The sequence below is a fragment of the Schistocerca americana genome, chromosome 5 (genome assembly GCF_021461395.2).
Source record: "Schistocerca americana isolate TAMUIC-IGC-003095 chromosome 5, iqSchAmer2.1, whole genome shotgun sequence".
NCBI classification, from domain to species: Eukaryota; Metazoa; Arthropoda; class Insecta; order Orthoptera; family Acrididae; genus Schistocerca; species Schistocerca americana.
This window is the reverse complement of record NC_060123.1, coordinates 124,754,423-124,779,947: the sequence shown is the minus strand read 5'-3', so window position 1 is coordinate 124,779,947 and position 25,525 is coordinate 124,754,423. Positions and strand designations below refer to the sequence as shown.

Genomic DNA, 25,525 nt, shown 5'->3' with positions numbered 1-25,525 from the left:
ATGTCAAAGGCTTTAGCAAGACTATGCAATGCTTCATAACAACAAATTGCCTCTGGTGAGCGTGAAGTCAGAACTGTTTACATTAGATTCGTTTTAGAGTTACGAGAGGGCTCGTGCGCATGCGCAGTTGAGTCGCGTTTGAGTTGTAGATTCTCCCGTTTCTTGAGGAAAAGAACTTGTTTCTCGAAGCGCCTAGCATCCAGATCACGTTTGTCTGTCGGTTATTCATATACTTTTGAAACGCTTCCCTGTTGGTTTTTGAACATTTTTGAACACATTTTAAGTTGATTTCTGAATGAATCATAAGTTGATTTTTGAATGCGTGATGTCTCTGTCAGGAGAATCCTCATCGCATCTAGAAATAAACTTTCCGCTGACAAAATGGGACGGGGCTATACGAGCTGAGCGGAGTAAAGCCGAACGGATGAATGCCAATCGCTGTCTGATTATGTGGTTGATTGGGTTTGCGAATGATCAGCGTTGTTGTAATTACTATCGAGATATATTGATTCAGACTACCAGAATGGAAAAAAAACCACTGACAGGAATAACAGATGAGAAAGATTACGTATTATCTTCTCTGTGTATCCAAGAAAATGAAATTTTGACAAAATTTTTGACCAGATCGCTATACTAGTAAAGACCAGTTGTACAGTCTCCGGCTAGCAGCCTCTAAGTTCTATTTTGGAAGTAACGCGGAAAACGTGTTGTACGAACAGGTAATAGTGCCTAACCGGAAAATAATCGCCTGTGATTCTGGCAGGGTTAATCGGCGAACAAATTTTGACAATGGCAGGAATAGCTACAGAGTTGGTGATGAAAAGCTTGTTTGTTAGAATGAGGAAGGAGAAGAAACGGGGCATCACACAAATTATGGAAGAATCAGACGATACCAAATTTATATAAAAATTTCGTAATTATACTTTTCGATCTCATGCTTGAGAAACTGGTGCGTATGAATGAAATGTGAAACTATTTCCTAACATAAAGCTTTTTGCTTGTAGTAGGCCTAATAGGCATTTGGTATATGTATTTCGTGAATTATATTCTGTCTTGTTATAAAAATGAACATTTATGCCAAAACAGTCTCGTTTATTTGGTGTGTGTTACAATATTGCTGCAATATTAGAAAGGCCTATTTTGTTTTATCTAGCAGACAATGACAAAACAGACGTAATCATATCGAAAAACCACACTAACACCAGTCTTGGGTATTATTTGTGTTAACTGCTTTTTCAGTATTAGATAACGACATTTCGATTTTTCATGTAGCAAAACGTTTGACGAACTTTGATGAGGTAATAGATTCTTTCGCAGAAAGGAAAGCACGCCATGTAAAGCTGTAGCAAGATTAGAGAGAAAAAAAATGCTAGGAGCTAAGGATTGAAGAAATGTGTAATTTCATGCTTACCTCTTGTCTTTATTGGTTTTATGTATCCTATATTTAATTTTATGTCACACAAAACAGCAAGTTATTAGCTAATAGGCAATAAAGAGTGCAAATTTTCTGAAGAGTTCGTGTTCTCCCGATTACAAGTAATCCCATCCGCTATTAATTGCGAGGGGCTGGCTGTCAAACCGGCCGACTGGGAGCAGGAGCGGCATCACAGGACATTTCAATTTCCACTGTCCTGAATATAGTTTGATGGCATACATTCCAAAATATACACGTTTCAATTCCACAGAGCGAAATACAGTGACGTGCGGTATAAGAATGCTTTATGAAGAGGCGTGGCACTGCACCTTGGCACACTTAAGACCAAACAATATGTCTTAACATTTCCTCGAACACATGTGTTTTATGTTTCAGACTTTTCAGAAAGATATGCGCTACAAGATGAACATATTTTTGAAAATTCGATTTTTGTTTAGTATTGACCCGGTTCGCAAATATCGTAGATCCGAGGCTGATGCGCAGAGCAATCTGAGTTATAGTGGGTAGTCTCCACGTGACCCTTGTTTACATTTAGTGATTTTGCTGTTTCCCCCTCGTTTACTCTCACGTCAAATGAAAACAAAACGGATATTTGTGACTGGGAGCTATCAAGTGAATTAAAATGCATTCACATAATTACGGAAGGCTAAAATATGTCATTAGTTTCAGATTTTATTTTATTTCCACTTTTCTGACAGTCAAGCATTAATCGCCTTGCGGAACAATGAAGTTATTTTCGTCTGTTTGCTACAGAAATTTGAACTTTTTCCGCAGAGGCAGTCAATGTATTTGAAACGAAATGTTTAATTCCACAGTACTGGCTAGTTTCAACTGTTTGCTGCATTTCAAGTGCACGTTTTTATCTTCTAGCACATATGGCATTTTGCCATAATAAAGAACCAAACATGATATAATACAGTACTGGTGCTCCAAGAAAATTTACATCCCGAAAACCACACTGAAAAGCTTAATATCAGGTCGACGTCTACTTCATTGGGAATCTGGCCATACGAATGTGCACTTTAAGTGTGCACATTTTAGTATGGTTCACGAAATTCCGATGCTCGTGGAGTATCCTCTGATGTCTTGTTTCTTTTATGACATTATGTATGATTTTTTAATATTTTACACGTACGTACATACGGGTTTTCTACGTCATGATAGCTGCGCAAGCGCGGTGTCGCCTGTTATCTGCGCTCTCTGGCAACTGCTGAAACGAACCTATTTCTGACAGGTCGCGGGAAAATATTGCGAATGGTGGTTTGAAAAGCGTTACTTTCAGAGTAAATATCCTTTTACGTAAGTTGAAATATGTGCGAGAATGTACCATGATTTTATTTTTTTTTAATCTCATTTAAAAATCAACTCTTTGATGGCGAGCCATTTAGAACCCTGAAGATCAGACATTTATGTCATTATTAAAAATTTTACTGGTACATTTGTGTAATATATCGTAAAGTGTAACACGCTGAAAAAATATCAACATTATATGCGAAAGCTTAGCTTCTCTTGCAGCTTTTTAATCTTAGAGACCAATATTATATGTGTAAGCTTTGCTTTTTTTGTAGCAACACTATGTATATTAATTTAAACTACTAACTTTCCCTGTTTGTGTGTTCGTGCTACTCAACAGCGATGTTGCTGTTGGCTGACTACATCACTTGTCCTATGCTCTGAATATCCGCTGCCATCGGCTGGAGAGATCACGTGAAATGAGCCATGACGCTTACAAACGCGCATCGCAACCTCGATTTCAATGATTCGGAAAGTAACATGCGGTGTTTGGTGGAATTCCAATGCATACTTACGTAATACGAAAATACGCAGCGAACATGTTGCTGCACATCAAAGATATTTCCAAAACATGTCTTTTTCCCAGAGTTTCATTTTCTAAAGTGCCGGGAAATTCTACCCCCGTGTATAAAACGCGTGTCTTTACCAGGGAGAAAGTGTATTTTTAACCGGGAAATCCGGGAATTTTTTTTCCTTGCCCGCGTATACACCCTGTTAAGGCTCATTGATTAATGGAAAGATGCTCTTACTTTGTCTTAATTATCCTTAAAGGGTAACATATAAATGATATATTATATCTCACCTAGGATAAAATACTGATGCTCTGATTGCAGTTGTTCTTAACCCTAGGACGCCTAAGAGGGGGGTTCGCTGAACCCACAATTTTTTTATGCCCCCTACTTTTGCTCAAGTACCTTTCATACTACATATTCCCTTTGAGTTATTGTTTGTTGGCTATTTTATGAAACGTTAGTGTCAATATATTTTATAGAAAACTCCTGCTTTGAAAGAAAAAATAAATAAACTTATTATGGGTCCAACAACCCCTCTCCCCCCCCCCCCCCCCCCCCTTAGGCTTCCATGCTATAGAAAATTTCCTTTAGTAAGATTTCGTATTTCTCATCTCTACAACAATGCAAGTTAGTTTCTTGTTGGTTGGTATTCTTGATATTCACAACAATTGGTTTACTTTCAGAGGAAGTGATTGTTGATGTCAGTCAGCTGTTATTTATCTTGTAAACTTGCAGTGAGTTAGTGCAGTTCCCAACACGTAGGCCTCCAGGAACTTTGGTGTCCTACACGGCAAAAACGAAACCAAGTAAAAACAATGATGTTGTCAACAATGCGCCAAGATAAAGGCACTGTTGGAGGAGAGAAGAATAAAACCAAGATAAATGCATATTATAATTCCACTAAAGGTGGAGTTGATACCGTTGATCAAATGGCGCGTATATACACCTGCAAGAGGGGAACAAAGAGATGGCCTCTATCTGTATTTTACTCTCTCATCGAAATTTGTGCTATCAATGCAACCACCATATTCATCCGGCAACATCCAAGATGGAATGAAAAGAAACACAACAAACGTAAACTTTATCTTCTGCAAGCTGGGATGGAACTAGTGAAATTGCAGGTAGAAGAAAGAAGTGCCAATGCAAGAGGTTTATCTAACCAAATTGTTCAATCAATGGAGACTATTCCACAAAAGAAAATCAAAGAAGTGACAACAGAAGCACGTCAGCCTCCTGCAGGGAAAGTTCGGTGCCATATTTGTGTAAGAAAAGCTAAAACAAAGCAGAAGTACTAGAGATGGGCGAACTGAAACACGTAACTGTTTCGAAACAAATGAAACAGTACAATGTAATGTTTTGATACGCTGTTTCGAAACAATGAAACAGTTTGTGTTTTGTAATCTAATAAACCTACACATTTTATCATCTTGAATGTCTACTGTATAAGTATGTCCATATAAACACAAATGAGGTGCGAGAGCGCTAATCATGTCGCAGAAAGTATGAAACTATCACTTAGGCGTCTTGGCACTTTCGTATTTCCTGCAGCAAATGCGCTGCTTTTGTGTCATGTGACTTTCATACTTTTCAATTGGCTGAGGACAACCATAGATGAAGGCAGAAGAACCACCACAAACGGAACTGGAGGTGGGAGCAAACTGCAGAAACAACTGATATGCTACTGGGTTTCCCACATTCTGTTAGTGTGGGTAATATACCCATCCTGCTAATTTCCATGCACACAAAGGGAATCATTGTGGATAGTAGGCACAGTTACTATAGACTCACAAGTAACGCCAAATAATTCGAATAAATAACAAAATATAAAAGAAAAAATTTTGTCTTTCAAGATGTTTCGAACCGTTACTATAAATTCATCATGCTTCCCAGCCCTTCCAATTCACCATTACACTATCAGTGATATGTCAAACAGTTTGCTTGCAATTATACCTACATAAAATTTATGTATATGTCTAATAACTGTCACTCTACGCCTTTTTTTATTCAAAATGTTGTAGGCTTACTTGCGTTTCTTAATATGATTACTGTACATGACCAGAGAAGCGTATGTTATAAAAAAAGCATAATTTAACTGAATGATTTTCACATATTTATTACTTTGAATGTGAATAGTATGCGTTGTTTTATTGTTTGGCTAGTGTTTATAAAGCAGATGTTACGCCATTTCGGAACAGGACAGTCAGCTAAAAACTAAGCTTTATTTTCGGGTATCTTAAGCTTCATGCTACTGCTTGTCAAAAAGATTTCGACACTCTTGAAAGTGTTTCATGAAGTGGTATGTTGCGTTTCAGCACCTGTACCGAGCCCAAATCTCGTTCGAAACAGAGCGGAATGAAACACTGTTTCGATACAATTAGTCCGTTCCAAGCACAGGTGGACTGAAACAGCCTTATTTTGAAACAACGATACAGTTTCTGTTTCTGGCTCGAGATCGAATCTGGTCCGGTTATCTGAGACAGGGGCGGAATGAAACACCACTGTTTCAAAACAGTGAACCACAGCCGTTTCGAAACATTGAAACAGTTCCACGTATCGATACACTGTATCGAAACATAGAAACAGTGGCCAAGTCTAAGAAGTACAACAATCTAAGTAAACCAAAACAGTATTGTGGACAGTGTCATAAACATGTGTGTAACACACATTCAGAAAAAGTTGTGAAGTGTCTCTCTTGCCTTGAAGTTGATGCCTCTGAGTAGTCTATTGTATATGAACGCATCTGTATTTTGTATTGTAATATGTCACTTTTTTATTCACTCCATCCAATATTTATAACAATTAACAATATTTAAAAACCAATGCCTTAGTTAAAATACATAAACCATTTTGAAAGTTGTAATTTTTCGTCAGTAAACTTATTTAATACCTGTGGGCTTGCCGAACCCCCCCCCCCCTCCCCCGCCCCCGCCTTAGGCATCCAAGTTAGAAAAAAAAACTTGGGGCATCCTAGGATTAATAAGAAAATTGGTCATTTAGAACAAGATACCAGTTAAGTGGGTCATAAGCAGAAGACAAATTCTAATCCACTGTATTGGATAAGATCCAAAGTGGGATATAGTTGCTTGTAGGCTTTCAACGAGGTCACTTAGAGTATTCTTATTGCAACATCTGACGTACTCAACAGGGCATTTCAGCCCCAAATGACAATAAGCGCAGAGGTGTTACTTTATATTCAGGGATGCGTTAAATTTCTCAGAAACTACCATTTTCTGAATATCAATTTTTCCAATTAACGCTACCCACTCATCAGCCCAACTATACAGATTTGTGATACAGTGAAACCCCTATTTTACACTTTTGCGTGGTCCAGACTTTAAAAAATGCAGAACTGAGGAAAATGTAGCAAAATCACATTTTTGGCATACATGATTAAAAATCGCAATCATTTCCAATACTTTGTGGTAGATCTGTCCAACTGAAGGAAATTAAATGTACAATACAATGTTTATGCAATAATTGTGATAATGAATTTCATCAGTTCTTTAAAATATCTCAGATGTGGAACAGCAATTAAAAACTCATCAAAAAATTGAAATTGGTATCTGGATACAAGATAATCAAAGCATATTTTCTAACATGCTACGACCACAAGTTATATGATCAGAACATGTGTTTTTGAGAGATCATTATTTGTACTCACCCAAATAAAAAAAGGTTAAGCATTTTGAATTAAATCAGAAACATCTCAGCAGCTAAGCGGTTAAACCATAAGCATCTGCTTAGTGACGGACTTTGTCACCATTGCTGAAACTATTTAATGCTTTTCTTATGAGCCACATTTCGTATGTTCACCACAGTTAAAGTGTTATTTTATGCTTGATGAGAGAAACAGAGATGTGAAAAAATGAGTTTAGTTCCCCAGTTGACATTACAAGCTTATTAGAAGTTGGTTCAGTGAATTTCTGTTTACTATGTAAAACATAAGAAATCTGAGGTGCTAGAGTTTCGTTTAATGCTGTCTGTCATTGCTGCCAATCTTTGAGATGTACAGTGTGTGATTTAAAGTATATACGTGAGTAGTGTGGGTGGTTGTTGCAACTGTATCATGTCAGACTTGTACACAAAAGTCTTTAAAATGTGCTTTCGTAGAACCTTTGCTCTACTTCCTTGTGACATCTCTGTCGTAGCACATCATCTGTATGAAAAATATATTTTCAGCACTCTTAAAATGCTTTCACTCCTACCTGTACTCCCTTCATTGAAGGACCACTCCCCCTCTCCACACATCAAGTAGCTGAGCTCATTTTACATATGTTAGTGTTGTGTATTGGGTGACTTTACGAGTCGCCAGCCAATAAAAGTTCACTGGCCGGAAATGGGCAGTGTTTGCTCGAGCATATTTTTCGAGACTCATTGCTTGAATTTAAAAGTTTTGATGATTGATATTGTTGCTGAATACAGTACACCAGAATTACATCCAAGAAGATGAGACTGAGTTATATGTGGCACAAGAAAAGGTGGTGGCTGGTCCCCTTCGTAATGTATTGGCTGGGTTGGAAAACTTTGCGTCGACTGTCTTGTTTTTCTATTACCTCTGAAACCTAGCAGTAATTGCATCATAATTGCGTGGTGAAGTTAAATGTTGGGTTACAAGCAACAACCGTGGATTACATCAGCATTGCCTCTCTCACGTCTCCCCTCTCCACAATGGCCTAAAATATTTCTTTAACCCCGCCACCACCAGTGCTGTGAACTGTCTCTTTTGTGCCCCTTATAGCTCATTCAGTCACATCAAATGTCAATAATAAGAAAATTGTACAAGACCAAGTGATACATTGAGTAAGAACTTAGAATTGAGGTAAACCTTACTTGGAAGAATTGGGGAATTTTTAGCATTGATCTTATGGGTTTTTCACTGGGGCTATGAATTTATGCTGTAGAATTGTTAAAAACATAAAACTGGAGAACTTATAATCAAAATTCCACTCTATTATGATTTCTGAAGACAGTTGTTCAGTACAGGAAGCTGAATAATTTACTGTGTGCCTTCCATAGCTGTGCAAATTGACAGATTAATTGAAAACATTGTGTTGGTGCTATATACATTGTCTACTTGGGAAAGGTCAACATTCGATGTTAGCATATTATCTATCTATCAGTCTACACCTATATAAATTGAAGTCCCTGCTATGGTTCTGTCTGTATGTTTGGGCTAATCTCAGGAACTATTGTAATGATTGTGATATGATTTAATAAGTATGACTGTTTACAAGATAAGTTTGTGTATATAACTTACAAATATTTGCACGCTTTGGCTGAACTATGATGAAAACTGCTGTGAAGATGATATCATTACCATCTAGCAGTGAATGGCAGAAGTCCTTGTTATTGCAATTGCTCGTGCAGTGCTCCTTAGCAGTGTTGCATGGCAGCAGGTGCTTGGTATTAATGTTATGTGGTAGAGGGTACTTTACATCTCTGTTAGATGGTGAAGGAAGGAGGCTTCATAGTGATCTTGTGTGGTAGTGGATGCTTCTTACAAATTTTACTGTGGTGGAGGGTGCTCTGTACTGATTTTGTGTGGTAGGTGGTGCTTTGTATTATTAGTGTTGCGTACCAAAGGATGCTTTGTAGCAATGTTACATTACAGAGGATGCTTGAGTGCCAGTGTTGAATGACAAAGGGTGCTTCACACCAGTGTTGCGAGGCAGAGGCGCTTCATTTTGAAGTTGTCACAGATTTTCCATCTTATTGAAGTTACATGTCAGAGGCTGCATGATACCAGTATTGCGAGGTAGCTTCATACAAATGTTCCATGGCATAGAATGCATTCTACCAAGATTACATGGCTAATGGTGCTTTGTACCAGTGTTGCATTTCAGAGTGTACTCCTTAGCGATGTTATGTTGCAGTGGGTGCTTTGCACCAGTGCTACATTTTGTAGGGTGCTTCTTACCAATTTTATGAGGCAGAGGGTGCTTCATAGTGGTGTTTCATGGCAGAAGTGCTTTGAACAAGTTTTACATGGCAGAGGGTGTTCCATACCAATGTTGCATGACAGAGGGCACCTTGTACCATGTTGTGAGATGGAGGGTGTACCATGCTGATTGTGCGTGGCATTTAGGGTGCTTTGTACTAGTGTTGTGTGGCAAAGTGTGCTCTGTGCCGATGTGCACTAGAGGGTGCTTCATAACAATGTTTCATGGCAGAGGGTGATGTTGCATGGCAGATGGTACTTCATGTCAGCGTAAAACGTTGGAAAACGCAGGAAAAGGTCACACAGAAAAAGTAGCTTGCACCAGGCTAACAATGATGTGGGGTGGCCAGAGTGTGACTGCAGCTTGCACCAACTGCTGTCACGGTCAGGTGGACCATTCCTTACTAGCACTGTACTTGGGTGGCTAGCAAGTGGCTGTAACTCACTGCAAACTGGCACTGCAGTTGGGCAGACCAATTGGCACGGTAGCTCGTAGCACCTGTCATTGCAATCAGGTATCACTCCGATCGCCAGTTAAATTTGAAACACACACAATTAGTGTCTCGTGAGAACTTTCCTGGCAAATGAAAAAATTATGATACTCAGTGGTCTGAATTTTTGTCATGACCCTATACAGTGGCCCATAACCAAAATTACTGCTATGCCAGACAAGTTGTCTGACCACAGCAGGTCACTAGTATTAAATAAACAAATTTACGGCCCAGAGTGGAAAATGTTTTCATTGAAAGATGTGGAATTTGATGTAAACATGTAGGACAGGGAATTACAGATAACTCATAAGCAAAAGGGTGTTAACATTATTATTATTATTATTATTATTATTATTATTATTCAGTGGAATTTTATAGCATTACTGCTAAAAATTGGACAGAATAATATGAATATTCCCACAACAATCCGTCATTTCTGGGGCTTGTTTCCTTATTTATATGTAGCACCCAATATTATCTTTTATTTTGCCGTTTTTGCTATAAACACTTAATAATTTCTGCAATTGTATGTTGAGATTTCATGATACACAAATTAGCCACACCTCTTTTAAACCAGATGATTCCAAAACACGAGTTACAGCATTACTAGTTACATAAAACGTTGGCTACCAACTAGCAGAAACATTTAGTATTGTTTGATTCATTCATTTACACACTTTCGACTATCACTCAAGTGCAATGTTTTCTGCGAGAATTTTTTTTATAGAATCACATTCTAAATACAGTTTAAAGACTTAAAAGTATAAATATTCAGGATGATTAGGTAATAACAACCGAAGTCTGCCTTCAGCTGTCGGAGACTGTGGTCATTGTGTGTGTGTGTGTGTGTGTGTGTGTGTGTGTGTGTGTGTTCTATTTTTGATGAAAGCCTTGTTGGCCAAAAGCTCACTTTTCAACAGTCTTTTTGTTGTGCCAACCTGCAACTCTAGTATCTCCGCTATGTGGTAATTGGCAACTATCCTTTTCCTAATATTGTTACGTTCCGTCATGGATTTTTCAGGATGATTAGGTCTTTTTTATGCTAAAGGTAGCCATATAACTTGGTCTTTTACAGTTCTGTCCACTGCTGGCACTGGAGTAACTCACTCCGTCTATGAGGATTGGAACTTTAATATTTGCAACTATTTATTTCCATCTTCCACAAAATAGATATTCATTTCAAAGCTTTTCTGTCCTTTGGTGTAGTCACCAGCATTGTGTACAGCCTGTTTCCAGTGACATGGTAGTCGTAGGATGCCCTGAGGAATGCCTGCCAGTTGTACTGATAATTCGAGTGGAGTGGTCTGTTGCCCAACAGATCTCTTTAAACAGTTCTGGAGCAAGTGCCATGAAGTGCTTCCTTCAGTTTAGGAACCAAGTTGAAGTCGCGAGGGCTTAAGTATGGGGTGTGTGATGGGTGGTACAGCACATCTCAGCTCCATCGATTAAACAGTTCATTCACAGCTTGCACCAAATGCGCATGAGCATTGTCCTACAAAATGATGGGAGGGTCCTACAGAAAGTGTTGCTTGATTATTTCTCTCAGCTGTTCATTTTTGGAACACAGTCTGCAACCATCTTAGAGAAAGAATAAGCAACACATTCTGCAGGACAATGCTCATACAAGTAGGGTGCAAGTTGTGACTGATTTTTTTTTTATTAATCGGCATGGAAATGATGTACCACACACCACACTCCAAGACTTGCGACTTCAACTTGAGTTTTAAATTGGGGCAAGCACTTCATAACTTTCATTTAAGAATTTTTAGAGGGATTTGTCTGAACTATCAACACAATTGGTGCTACGAATGTTAACCTGCAGCTTCCACATGACTGGCAGTGGGCTATACCCAATGCTGGTGACCATTTTCAAGAACAGAAAAACTTTGAAACAGGTATCTATTTTGTATAAATTGTAAATAAATAGTTGCCACTGTTGAAGTTCCAATCCTCGTATGTAATAGTGTTTTAATTTGAAAACATACACCGAAGCTATACATGAGTTTTGTTTGTCAACCTAGAGTTTTTCTTATAGTAATGCCGAACTTAATGTCAAGTTTTATATGAACTGTAATAAAGTCAAAAAACAAGATTGGCAGATTGTTGCACATAATAAATATGACTTCTGTTGTCACATTTTTGTATCTAAATTATATACTTTTATAAAAAATATGAAGTATACTCCAATATGTGTGCTTCATGTTCACAGAGGGAATAGCACGTCTTAAGGAGAAGGCAAAGAAGAGAAAGGGTCGTGGGTTTGGTAGTGATAATTCTGCAAGAGAGGATATTAAAGAATATGAAAGCATGGATGCAGATGGAGATGAAGAGCCTGGTCCGCAGAGATGTAAGTTTTCTGTTTATTTGAATTAAAATTGTATTATAATTTGCATCTCTTCCATGTTAAATATTGATTGTTACTTTGCTGCAATTTTTGTGCAGTTTGTTTAGTTATTCCAGAAGTGAGTGAGTATTTACCTTTGTTTGGGCCACGTGTCATATTTCTATGATTTTGAAAGAATCTATGTAACTTTCAGAGACTTCATTTTTTCTCATTGAAAGTAACTGTGGTCATTATATCAAATAGAACCACATCAATTGAAAAGGAAAAAAAGTTTACACTACAAGCAAGATAGCAGAAACAATCTTATGAAATACTGGAATAAAAGCAATAGTAGCATGGCTGTTGTACACAAAAGAAAAGACATATTTGTCAATGTATTAAAGAGCAAGGGTTGAGAGAATGCAGAAGCAAGTGAATGAAAGATATGCAAGTTTTGGATGGATGCAAAAGTTGCCTCCAGCATTGGACCAGATAAACCCAAATTTGAGAAAGAAATTAAAACCAAAAACAGATTTTTTTGTTTTTGTCAGACCTTTTCAGAATTTGGCAAAAATATGCTTTTTTTCTGTCTCGTGTAGTATCAGTAATAAAGCTTTATGTTTTGATCACTGTTATATTTGTTTTTGCACTCCTGAAGTGCTGATTCTTTAGTAATGGAGTATTTATGAAAGGAAAGTGTTATCGCATTTCTCCTTATTCTTTAATAATCATTACAGACTCTTGAGGTCTTACCACAGTCAAGTACTGTTTTTCAATAGCTAGTTCATATGTTTTATTTCTTTTGCTGACTTTGTTTCTTTCTCTAAAGAAAATATTTTTACTAACTGAATCTTCAAATCCCATGCTTAATATGAATGCAGTCTCAGCCCTTGTGAGGCAAACTGAGGAGCTACTTGATTGAGAAGTAGCGGCCCCAGTCTTGTAAACTGCCATATGAATGGGAGAGCAGTTTGCTGACCACAAGCCCCTACATATCGGCATCCAGTGATGCCTGTGGGCTGAGGATGACACGGCGACTGGTCAGTACCGTTGGACCTCCATAGCCTGTTCGGGTGGAGTGTGTTTTTTTTTAAAATATGGGTGCCGTAGAGTATGCATTGTCAAAGTATACACATTTGTTCACCTCATAGATGTGCTTAGGTACTCAGAAGAAGCAGATTGTATAAGTCTTTCACAATTATGTTTGATACATTAGACACATGCTGTGCCCATTGAAGTAAGATCTGGTCAGATTTTTAATACTCTAAAATTTGCAAAAATTGAAATAATGAATATTTACTTCTCATGTTTACTGTATGCCAGTGATTGGATGCATGACACTGCACATGTAATTAGAAATATACATTGTGTCGGACAAAGGCTTCTGAAATGGTTGTGACAAAAATTTGTGACTCGTTTTCAAGATACATTCCTCACACATAGAAGAAAACAAATGAACAAGGGTCTGAAAGCACTTTATCTTCATGTTAAACACCATTTTCTAACATATTTTTTGTAGTACTTCAACAATGCAAAACATACAGGAACAGAATCACCAGAATTCATGAGGAAACAGTTCCATGAAATATTCAAAATATCCTCCATTAATATTGATATATGCATCGCCCTGCTGTCATATTGAGTCCTGGTTGGGCTTACGTACACTTGGAGTACTTTGTACGGTTTCACTGCTTTCGGCAATACAAGTATGTAGGCTTAAAGTATCTACTGGTGCTTTACATGTAAGAGCTTTCAAATTCCTCTAAAAATAAAAATGAAAAAACCTCTTGATTTTGGGTCTGGAGAATGTGGAAACCAGGTGAAAATACTCCTGATTAGGACACTGTAAATTTTGGAGCCAAAAGATTTAAGTAAAATTGAAAATAATAAAAATAATAATAACTGTAATAACCGTATGGCCATTGGCCTGGTGAATGTATTTTACTTGGACACCACATCAGTGACTTGTATGTCCCAGATTCTGTGGAACTCAGTGCACCTAGACAGTCACCCATCCAATTGCTAACCAGCCCAAATGTTGCTTACAGGTGATTTGGTGACAACGAATGTTTCCAATGTGACAAGGATGTAATATTGTGATGTCCAGAGCAAGAACCATAGATTGATCATCAGTTCCCTTCGGTTTTGTTAAAGATGTTTCTTATTAATTGTATAAATAATTAATAAGAAACATCTTAATAATTAATGATGAACATATTGATAGTTTATAAGCAACATATTGATAGTTTATAAGCAACATATTGATAGTTTATAAGCAACATATTGATAGTTTATAAGCAACATATTGATAGTTTATAAGCAACATATTGATAGTTTATAAGCAACATATTGATAGTTTATAAGCAACATATTGATAGTTTATAAGCAACATATTGATAGTTTATAAGCAACATATTGATAGTTTATAAGCAACATATTGATAGTTTATAAGCAACATATTGATAGTTTATAAGCAACATATTGATAGTTTATAAGCAACATATTGATAGTTTATAAGCAACATATTGATAGTTTATAAGCAACGTATTGATAGTTTATAAGCAACGTATTGATAGTTTATAAGCAACGTATTGATAGTTTATAAGCAACGTATTGATAGTTTATAAGCAACGTATTGATAGTTTATAAGCAACATCGTGATTGTTTATAAGCAACATCGTGATTGTTTATAAGCAACATCGTGATAGTTTATAAGCAACATCGTGATAGTTTATAAGCAACATCGTGATAGTTTTTTAAGCAACTACGTGATAGTTTTTTAAGCAACATCGTGATAGTTTTTTAAGCAACATCGTGATAGTTTTTTAAGCAACATCGTGATAGTTTTTTAAGCAACATCGTGATAGTTTTTTAAGCAACATCGTGATAGTTTTTTAAGCAACATCGTGATAGTTTTTAAGCAACATCGTGATAGTTTATAAGCAACATCATGATAGTTTATAAGCAACATCATGATAGTTAATTAGAAACAACTTTAATAAAATTGAAGGAACAGATGCCCAATTTACGGAGTGTAATTGATCTCTATTGTTCTCTTGCTCTGGGTCTCATAGTATTAATACTAATTTAATGAAGATTTGTATATGCTCCCAGTAGGTTCAGTCAACACACAAATATTACAAAACTAAAATGAGAATCTGTTGAGATGGCAATGTTCTTTTATGAAACACGTCTGAGAAAATTTAGAGTACTGACATTTGTAGCTGGTTGCAGAATGATTTTACTGCCACCAATGTATGTTTTGTATTAAGGACCACAAAGATGAGAAAAATTATGGCTTGTACGGAGGCATAAAGATAGTTATTTTTTCCCACACTCCATTTGTGAGTGAAGCAGAAGAAGAAGTGACCAGTAGTGGTGCAACATACCTTCCTGCATGCATTGTATGATGGCTTGTCGAGTATGTATGTAGATGTGTGTTTAGAAATATTAAAAACAAGCACATAGAGTAAAAAAGTAAAAAAATGATGACACCTCTTCAGAAACTAAGTTAATTAACCTTGAGGTGCGTAATTCTTACTAAACTTGGACATACTATTAAACATCAGGATTAAAGTAAGACGTAAAGACTAAGGGTCAATTCATAGAAGTAAACCTCTTCTGTACATGTAGCCTTCCACGAGTCACAATGATCATAATAAAACATTAAAGTACTTCAGATTTCATAATAGTAGTAATTATAAATACATAGACATTAATAAAGAGAGTACATGAACACCTGAAAGTGATCTAGCTAATTAAGTCAGTATTTAAAACTACTTTAAATCACAATAAATTATCATCTCAGAAGCGATACAAAACAAAAGAAGAGCTTAAAGTTGAGAGATCTACATATGCACCAAATTATTGCAAACAAAATGCGTATGAAATCAGTAAGCAAAAATTTACACAAAATATTTTATTTATTTTTATTTATGTACGCATCAAGTTACATGGGACCAAATTGACGAGCAAATCTCCAAGGTCATGGAACATGTCAGTACATGAAATTACAACATAAAAGTAATAACAGATAAAAATAAATGTTTATGAACCCAAAAAAAGTCAGTCCATAAGTTTAAGTAAACGCAATCAACAGTACAACGAGAATCAGCTTAATTTTTCAAGGAACTCCTCTACAGAATAGGAATAGTGACCCATGAGGAAACTCATTAGTTTCAATTTAAAAACACTTGGATTACTGCTAAGATTTTTGAATTCGAGTTGTAGCTTATTGAAAATGGATGCAGCAGTATACAGCACACCTTTCTGCACAAGACTTAACGAAGCCCGATCCAAATGCAGGTTTGATTTCTGTCTAGTATTAATTGAGTGAAAGCTGCTTATTCTTGGGAATAAGCTAATATTGTTAACAAGAAATGATAATAAGGAATATATTTATTTAGAGGGCAGTGTCAAAATATGCAGACTCATGAACGGGGGTCACTTGGAGGTTCACGAACTTATACCACTTATTGTCCGAACCACCCATTTCTGAGCCAAAAATATCCTTTTAGAATGGGAAGAGTTACCCCAGAATATACCACCATACGACATACGTGAATGAAAATAAGCAAAGTAGACAAATTTTCATGCCAAACGATCACTCACTTCAGATAGTAAAAAAGGCAGCGTTAAGTCTTTGAACAAGATCCTGAATGTGGGCTTTCCATGACAGCTTACTATCTATCTGAACACCTAGAAATTTGAACCGTTCAATTTCACGAATCATATGCCCATTCTGTGAAATTAAAGTGTCAGGTTTTGTTGAATTGTGTGTTAGACACTGTAAAAACTGAGTCTTACTGTGATTTAGCATTAGTTTATTTTCTACAAGCCATGAACTTAGGTCATGAACTGCACTGTTTGAAACCGAGCCAATGTTGCACACAACATCCTTTACTACCAAGCTAGTGTCCTCAGCAAACAGAAATATTTTAGAGTTACCCACAATACTAGAGGGCATATCATTTATACAAATAATGGAGTGGCTCCAACATTGATTCCTGGGGCACCCGCCACCCCCCCCCCACCCCCCCCCCACCCCACCCCTAAACACACACACACACACACACACACACACACACACACACACACACACACACACACGCACGCACGCACGCACGCGCGCGCGCACACACACACACACACACACACACATACATTTGACTGTACCCCACTCAGACCCCCCTCCCTTCCCCCCCTGCGGGTCCGGGGTAAGAATAGGTCCGAGGTATTCCTGCCTGTCGTAAGAGGCGACTAAAAGGAGTTTCAACCATTTCGGCATTCCATGTGATGGTCCCCCTTGGAGTTTGACCTCCTTTTTTCAAAATTCTACAGAAGTACGAGCCTTTTGGGGAAGGACGCCTTACGTGGTGTATCACTGGTCCTCAGTGCACTAAGACCCTGGCACTCAGCATTGTAACGGCATTGTAACCACACCCACTATTCCTCCAATTGGGCCTAAACGCCTGATGGGTTGCACACGTTACGCCCATAGTGCATCCCCATCTGCACCTACGATCATGATGGACTTTCCATGGCACCCGAAATCCAGCACGGTAGCCAGCCCATTGTGGTGGGGTCGTCACGTACCCTCTAGGTTGTAGCCCCCTGACAACACGGATCGTACTGCCGATACCTGAGCTGCACCCTCCCCACGTTGGCCAAGGAGTAGATGCCCGTCTCCTTGGGGCATCAGGACTCCCGGCAACGGTCATCCTGCATCCTGCCAGGTGGCCCTTGCTGAGGCTGGGTGGCGCCCGTGGGGAGAGCCCCTGGTCGGAGTGGGTGGTATCGGGGCGGACGTTTCACAGATGAAACGTCAACATTTATCAGGTCACTCTGCGGCCGAATCTTTTAAAAAGAAAGGTACTGTCTCTGGTTCTGGTTCTCCTGCCCTTTCCCCCTTGGACACTCCCTGGGAGGAAGGACAGGCCCGCCGGCTTGGGGCGAAGTACTTACCCCTCTATTTAGTCTGTTGTCGGACCGATGGGGGGACGTTCGCCACCTCGAAGCCCATGTTCTTTGTCCAGCACATGGAGGACATCTTCGGGGAAATCGAGGCTCTCAGTAAAATGCATTTGGGGTCCGTTCTTATAAAGACCACCTCCGCCACACAGTCGGCGGCGCTCTAGGCGTGCGACCGACTAGAGGACATCCCAGTGTCCATTGTCCCGCATCTGGCACTGAATAGGACACAGGGGATTATTTTTCATCGGGACCTCCTGCTGCAATCTGATGAGGAGCTCAGGGCCAACCTGGAGCGCCGAGGCGTGCATTTCGTCCGGCGAGTTCAGCGCGGCCCCAAACACCGTCGCATCGACACCGGAGCCTTTATCCTGGCCTTCGAGGGGGACGTTCTCCCGGAGAAGGTAAAGGTTACGTGCTACCGGTGCGACGTGCGACTTTACGTCCCGCCTCCTATGCGCTGCTTTCGGTGTTTGCGCTTTGGGCACATGTCGTCACGGTGTCAGGCTGAGCCCCTTTGTGGCGATTGTGGACGTCCTCTTCGTGAGGAACATACATGCACCCCACCACCTCGGTGCGTCAATTGTCCTGGCATCCACTCTCCTAGATCTTTATAGACTGCCCCGCGTATCAGAAGGAGAAGAAGATTCAAGAATTAAAAACTTTGGATTGTCTCTCTTATTCTGAGGCCAGGAAGAAGTATGACCGCCTCCATCCCGTGACGTTGACAACTTCGTTTGCTTCAGTCGTGTTCACTCCTTCCACAGTATCCTCACCCCTATCCTGTCCCCCCTCCACCTCCTCATCCCATCCGGGGTCTATGCCTCCGCCTCCCAAATCCCTCCCTTCCAAATCCTCCTCCCTCGCAGCCCCTGCCCCCTCTGCCCCAGGGGCCACCCTTCCTCCTCCTCCCCCTCAGGCGTCCATTGGGAAAACGTTCCGGACCCCGGCTTACGAGGTCCGGCGTTTCAAAACGGACCCCGTGCGTGAGGACCTTCTTCGGGTCCAGCCCACCATCCCCGTGCCTCATCGGACTTCCAAGAAGGCCTCCAAGAAGAAGTCTTTATACCCCTCTCCACCCCGGCGCGTTTCGTCTGACGCTCCATCCGCGAGTCGCTGCTCCCGGCCGTCCTCAGTTTCGCCGGGACGCTCTGCTGCCAGGCGCTCAGCTGGCCTCTCGTCGGCGGATGATGCTGCCCCTCCTACGCAACCCGGGAAAGCGGCCGCAGCTGGCGACGACTCGATGGAACAGGATCCGCCTCCCGCCGGTTGTAGCGTTGTTCCCTCGAAACCTGGCCCTCCGCGGCCGTCGAGGTGACCAGCTCTTCACCCGTTTCGTTCCCCCCTTTTGTCTGACTAGCGATGGCTTTGTTGCATTGGAACATCAGAGGTATTCGATCTAATCGGGAGGAATTACAACTGCTCCTCCGCCTGCACTGTCCGCTCGTCCTTGGTCTCCAGGAAACCAAGTTGCGCCCAACTGACCTTATTGCTTTTACCCACTATACCTCGGAGCGGTCTGACCTCACCCCTGCGGACGGTATTCCAGCTCATGGTGGGGTCATGTTGCTCGTTCGGGACGATGTCTATTACCGTCCCATCCCATTGACCACCCCACTCCAAGCAATAGCTGTCCGTATTACTCTTTCTGCCTTTACTTTTTCTGTTTGTACCGTCTACACTCCATCGTCATCCGCAGTTAGTCGGGCTGACATGATGCACCTGATTGTTCAGCTTCCTCCGCCATTTTTATTGTTTGGCGACTTCAATGCCCATCATCCCCTTTGGGGCTCTCCTGCATCCTGTCAGAGAGGTTCCCTCTTGGCAGATGTCTTCAACCATCTCAATCTTGTCTGCCTCAATACTGGCGCCCCGACTTTCCTCTCGGACTCCACTCATACCTACTCCCGCTTGGACCTCTCGATCTGTTCTACCACTCTTGCCCGTCGGTTCGAGTGGTATGTCCTTTCTGACACCTATTCGAGCGACCACTTCCCCTGTGTCGTTCGTCTCCTACACCACACCCCATCCCCACGTCCTTCGAGCTGGAACATACCGAAAGCTGACTGGGGACTTTACTCCTCCCTGGTGACCTTTCTGGACCACGATTTTCTCACTTGCGGCAGTCAGGTCAAATACCTCACGGCTGTTATCATCAATGCTGCCGAACGTTCCATTCCTCGTACTAACTCTTCTTCACATCGCGTTTCCGTCCCCTGGTGGAATGAGGCTTGTAGAGACGCTATCCGTGCTCGACGATGTGCTTTACGCACCTTTCGCCGCCATCCTACGTTGGCGAATTGTATTGGATACAAATGACTCGGAGCGCAATGCCGTAGAGTCATCAAAGACAGCAAAAAAGCTTGTTGGGCCTCTTTCACCAGCTCCTTTAACAGTTTTACTCCCTCTTCTGTCGTCTGGGGTGGCCTGCGCCGGCTGTCGGGCATTAAGGCCCACTCCTCGGTACCTGGCCTGACTTCAGGTAATGAGTTCCTTGTTGATCCTGTGGATGTCTCCAACGCCTTCGGCCGCTTTTTCGCGGAGGTTTCAAGCTCCGCCCATTACCACCCTGCCTTCCCAGGAAAGAGGCAGAAGAGGCTCGGCGACCTTCCTTCCATTCGCTGAATCTGGAAAATTATAATGCCCCCTTTACTATGCGGGAACTCGAATGTGCACTTGCACTGTCCCAGTCCTCTGCTCCGGAGCCAGATGCCATTCACGTTCAGATTCTGGCACACCTTTCTCTGGCAGGCAAAAGCTTCCTTCTTCGTACCTACAATCGCGTCTGGACTGAAGGTCAAGTCCCCATGCATTGGCGTGATGCCGTCGTTGTTCCTATACCCAAACCCGGGAAGGATAGACACCTTCCTTCTAGTTACCGCGCCATTTCTCTTACAAATTGTGTCTGTAAGGTAATGGAGCGCGTGGTTAACGCTCGGTTAGTTTGGATTCTTGAATCTCGACAGCTACTTACCAATGTTCAATGCGGCTTTCGTCGCCGCCGCTCCGCTGTTGACCACCTTGTGACCTTGTCGACATTCATCATGAACAACTTTTTGCAAAAGCGCCAAATGGTAGCCGTGTTCTTCGATTTGGAGAAGGCTTATGATACCTGTTGGAGAGGAGGTATCCTCCGCACTATGCACAGGTGGGGTCTACGCGATCGCCTGCCCCTTTTTATTGATTCCTTTTTAACAGACCGAATGTTTAGGATACGTGTATGTTCCGTCTTGTCCGACGTCTTTCTCCAGGAGAACGGAGTGCCTGAGGGCTCCGTCTTGAGCGTAGCCCTTTTTGCCATAACGATCAATCCTATTATGGATTGCATTCCACCTAATGTCTCAGGCTCTCTTTTTGTCGATGACTTCGCGATCTACTGCAGTGCCCAGAGAACATGCCTCCTGGAGCGCTGCCTTCAGCGTTGTCTAGACAGCCTATACTCATGGAGTGTTGCAAATGGCTTCCGGTTCTCTGAAGAGAAGACGGTTTGCATCAACTTTTGGCGATATAAAGCGTTCCTTCCGCCATCCTTACATCTCGGTCCCGTTGTTCTCCCATTCGTGGAAACAACTAAGTTTCTAGGGCTCACACTGGACAGGAAACTTTGTTGGTCTCCACACGTCTCTTATTTGGCTGCCTGTTGTACACGTTCCCTTAATGTCCTCAGAGTTCTTAGTGGTTCATCTTGGGGAGCGGACTGCACTGTCCTGCTTCGCTTGTATCGGTCCATAGTCCGATCGAAGCTGGATTATGGCAGCCTCATCTGCTCGGCCATCCCTCTTACACCGTCTCAACTCCATCCACCATAGGGGGTTACGTCTTGCGACCGGAGCCTTCTACACTAGACCCGTTGAGAGTCTTTATGCTGAAGCTGCCGAATTACCATTGACCTACCGGCGCGACGTACTGCTTTGTCGGTATGCCTGCCGGCTGTTGTCAATGCCTGACCACCCCTCTTATCAGTCCTTCTTCGCCGATTCTCTCGACCGTCAGTATGGGTTTTATGTGTCTGCCCTGCTGCCCCCTGGAGTCAGCTTTCGTCGCCTGCTTCGACAATTGGATTTTGCCCTCCCTACCACCTTCAGAGAGGGTGAGAGCCTGACTCCACCTTGGCTCCAGGCTCCGGTTCATATTTATCTCGACCTCAGCTCACTCCCGAAGGAGGGTACTTGGGCTGCAGTGTATTGCTCATGGTTTGTCAAACTTCGTGCGCAACTTGCCAGTCACACTTGATGGCTCCAAAACTGACGATGGTGTCGGCTGTGCCTTTGTCGTCGGGGCTGTCACCTTTAAATACCGGCTCCTCGGCCGAGCTTTTTGCTCTCTATCAGGCCGTTCAGTATGCCCGCCGCCACCGCCATTCATCGTATGTACTCTGCTCTGATTCACTCAGTGCTCTTCAGAGCCTTGGAGCTCCATATCCGGTCCATCCCTTGGTGCAACGGATCCAGCAGTCCCTCCATTCTTTTGCTGATGGTGGCTCTCCTGTCAGCTTTCTGTGGGTTCCCGGCCATGTAGGAGTGCCTGGGAATGAGGCTGCTGATGCTGCAGCCAAGGCTGCAGTCCTCCTGCCTCGGCCAGCCTCCCATTGTGTCCCGTCATCTGATGTTAGTGGGGTTGTTTGTAAGAGGCTTGTGTTGTTGTGGTGGGATACTTGGTCCTCACTTCAAGGAAACAAGCTCTGGGCAGTAAAACCATTCCCAACTGCTTGGACAACCTCCTCCCGACCATCTCGGCGAGAAGAGGTCCTTCTGACCAGGTTGCATTGCCGGTTTAGCCACCGCTACCTGCTCTCCGGTGACCCAGCCCCGCAGTGCCCTTGTGGTCATGTATTAACAGTGCGCCATGTTTTATTGTCGTGTCCCCGTTTTAGTCAATCTCGTGTTGTCCTGTCTCTGCCATCTACTTTACAGGATATTTTAGCTGATGACGCTCGAGCAGCTGCTCGTGTTCTTCATTTTATTACTTTGACTGGCTTATCCAAAGACATCTAACTTGTTTACTTATTTTATCTGCATCTTTGTAAGAACTTTCTGGTGTCCCCCCCCCCCCCTTGAGTTTTACTAGATTCTATGTGCTGTAACAATTGTGACTGGGCGCTAATGACCTCAGTAGTTGAGCGCCCTTAAACCCCCCCCCCCCCCCCCAAAAAAAAAAAAAAAAAAAAGAAAAAACACTCAGACCCCACATCACAGCCATTCTCAATATTTGTGAATAATGACCTTTTGCTGTCTGCTGCTAAGGTAAGAAGTGAACCAATTGTGAGCTACTGCCTGTATTCTGTAGTGGTCCAAGTTCTGGAGCAATATTTTGTATCAACACCATCAAATGCCTTAGTTAAATCAAAATATATGCCTAGCGTTCGAAACCTTTTGTTTAATGCATTCAGTACCTTACAAAGAAAAGAGGATATAGCATTTTCAGTTGTTAAACAACTTCAAAAGCCAAACATTTGATAGGAAATCATGTGATATAAAATGATTAATTATACTTACATACACAACTTTTCAATAACTTTTGCAAGCACTGATGGCATAGAAATAGGTCTAAAATTATCACATTATCCCTTTCTCCCATTTTAGAAAGCAGCTTTACTACTGAGTACTTTAATCGTTCAGGAAACTGACCATTCCTAAGGGAAAAATTACAAATATGGCTAAATACAGGGCTAACATGTGCATCACAGTACTTTAATATTCTGTTAGGCACTCTGTCATAACCATGAGAGTCCTTAGTCTTCAGTGATTTAATTATTGACTCAATCTCCCTCTTGTCTGTGTCACAGAGGAGTATTTCAGACATCAATCTTGGAATGGCATTTACCAAGAAAGTTATATGGTTCCCTGTAGAAACTAAATTTTTATTTAATTCACCAGCAATGTTCAGAAAATGATTGTTAAATACTTTACGTATACTTGATGTTATCAGTAATAGAAATATTTTTACTGCAAACTGACTTTACATCGTAGATCTTGCGCTGCTGACCAGACACTTCCTTCACAACTGACCATATGGTTTTAATTTTATCCTGTGAATTAGCTATTATATTTGTGTACCACATACTCTTTGCCTTCCTAATAACACTTTTAAGCACCTTACAATACTGTTTGTAATGGGCTACTATAGACTGTGACTACTTCTAACATTTTAATATAATTCCCATTTTGTTCTACCTGATACCCTTAGCCCACTAGTCAACCATCTGGGGTGCCTGTTACTGCTAGTACCCCATTTAGAACATTCTAATGGAAGGCAACTCTCAAAGAGCATGAGAAATTTGTTAAGGAAAGCATTATATTTATCATCTGTGTTATTGGCACTATAAACATGCTGCCACTCTTGTTCCTTGACAAGGTTTAAAAAACTCGCTATTGCTGTTTGATTAACTTTCCTACATAATTTGTAATTAAATGTGAAATTTGTTTGAGTACTAAAGCCTTTTAGTGTTAAAATTTGTGCGTTGTGGTCTGAAAGGCCATTCACCCTCTTACTAACAGAATGCCCATCTAGTAATGAAGAATGAATAAAAATATTGCCGGCCGCGGTGGTCTAGCGGTTCAGGCGCTCAGTCCGGAACCGCGCGACTACTACGGTCGCAGGTTCGAATCCTGCCTCGGGCATGGACGTGTGTGATGTCCTTAGGTTAGTTAGGTTTAAGTAGTTCTAAGTTCTAGGGGACTGATGACCACAGACGTTAAGTCCCATAGTGCTCAGAGCCATTTTTTTTTTGAATAAAAATATTGTCTGTGGCTGTGCTGTTGTTCCCCTGCACCCTAGTTGGAAAAAACACAGTCTGTATCAGATCATATGAATTTATGAGATCTACCAACATCCTTTTTCTTACACTGTCATATACAAAATTTATATTGAAGTCACCACATGTAACTAATTTCTGGTAGCCTACTTCCTACAAAGTGAATCAAGAGCCCTCTCTAGCATGAGCAGAAATGCTCTGAAGTCAGAGTTAGGGGACCTACAAACAACAACAATTAGAAGTTTAGTTTCTCTAAGTTCAACTGTCCCTGCACAACATTCAAATATCTGTTCAGTGCAATGCTGTGATACATCTGTGGACTCAAATGGAATACTGTTTTTTATGTACAGCCAGCTAATCTGTATCCTGGTAAAGGAAGCTTCTGAATTGTCAAATTATTTAAGTGGTCCTCTGATATACCAACAATTTCAGAGTCAACATCTATAAGCAGTTCACTAACTTTATCTCTGATACCTCTTATATTTTGATGAAATATGCTAATTCCTTCTCTACTTGGAAATGTTACATCCTCTGAAGGTGAGCCCTTAGTTAGAGGGACTTCCTTTAAGCAGGTATACCTGTCAGCTGACTTCATTCTAAAAAAGGTGCAGCTTAACACCAACTACTACAGGAATTTTTCCATAAGTGGTCCCACCACCACCAGCACCACCACCACCCACCACCCACTACACTGTCACCTATAAGCTTCGCCAGCCTTCCCTTCCCATACCTATCGAGGTGCAGGCCTAGTGAATCCTGGTCTACTGATGGACCCAACTTGCACCATTGAGATGTGACCCATGCCCTCT

The 25,525-nt window shown here is 41.1% G+C and overlaps 1 protein-coding gene across 1 annotated transcript in view; it reads left to right on the top strand.

Annotated features, from left to right (window-relative positions):
• The window catches only part of LOC124615681 (RNA-binding protein 8A), a 64,634-nt gene that overhangs the window by 18,703 nt on the left and 20,406 nt on the right, over positions 1 to 25,525 (top strand). Inside the window, exon 2 of the mRNA XM_047143711.1 lies at positions 11,879 to 12,016. Within this exon, the coding sequence (XP_046999667.1) occupies positions 11,879 to 12,016 (138 nt within the window). The remainder of the gene's footprint in view (positions 1 to 11,878; positions 12,017 to 25,525) is intronic.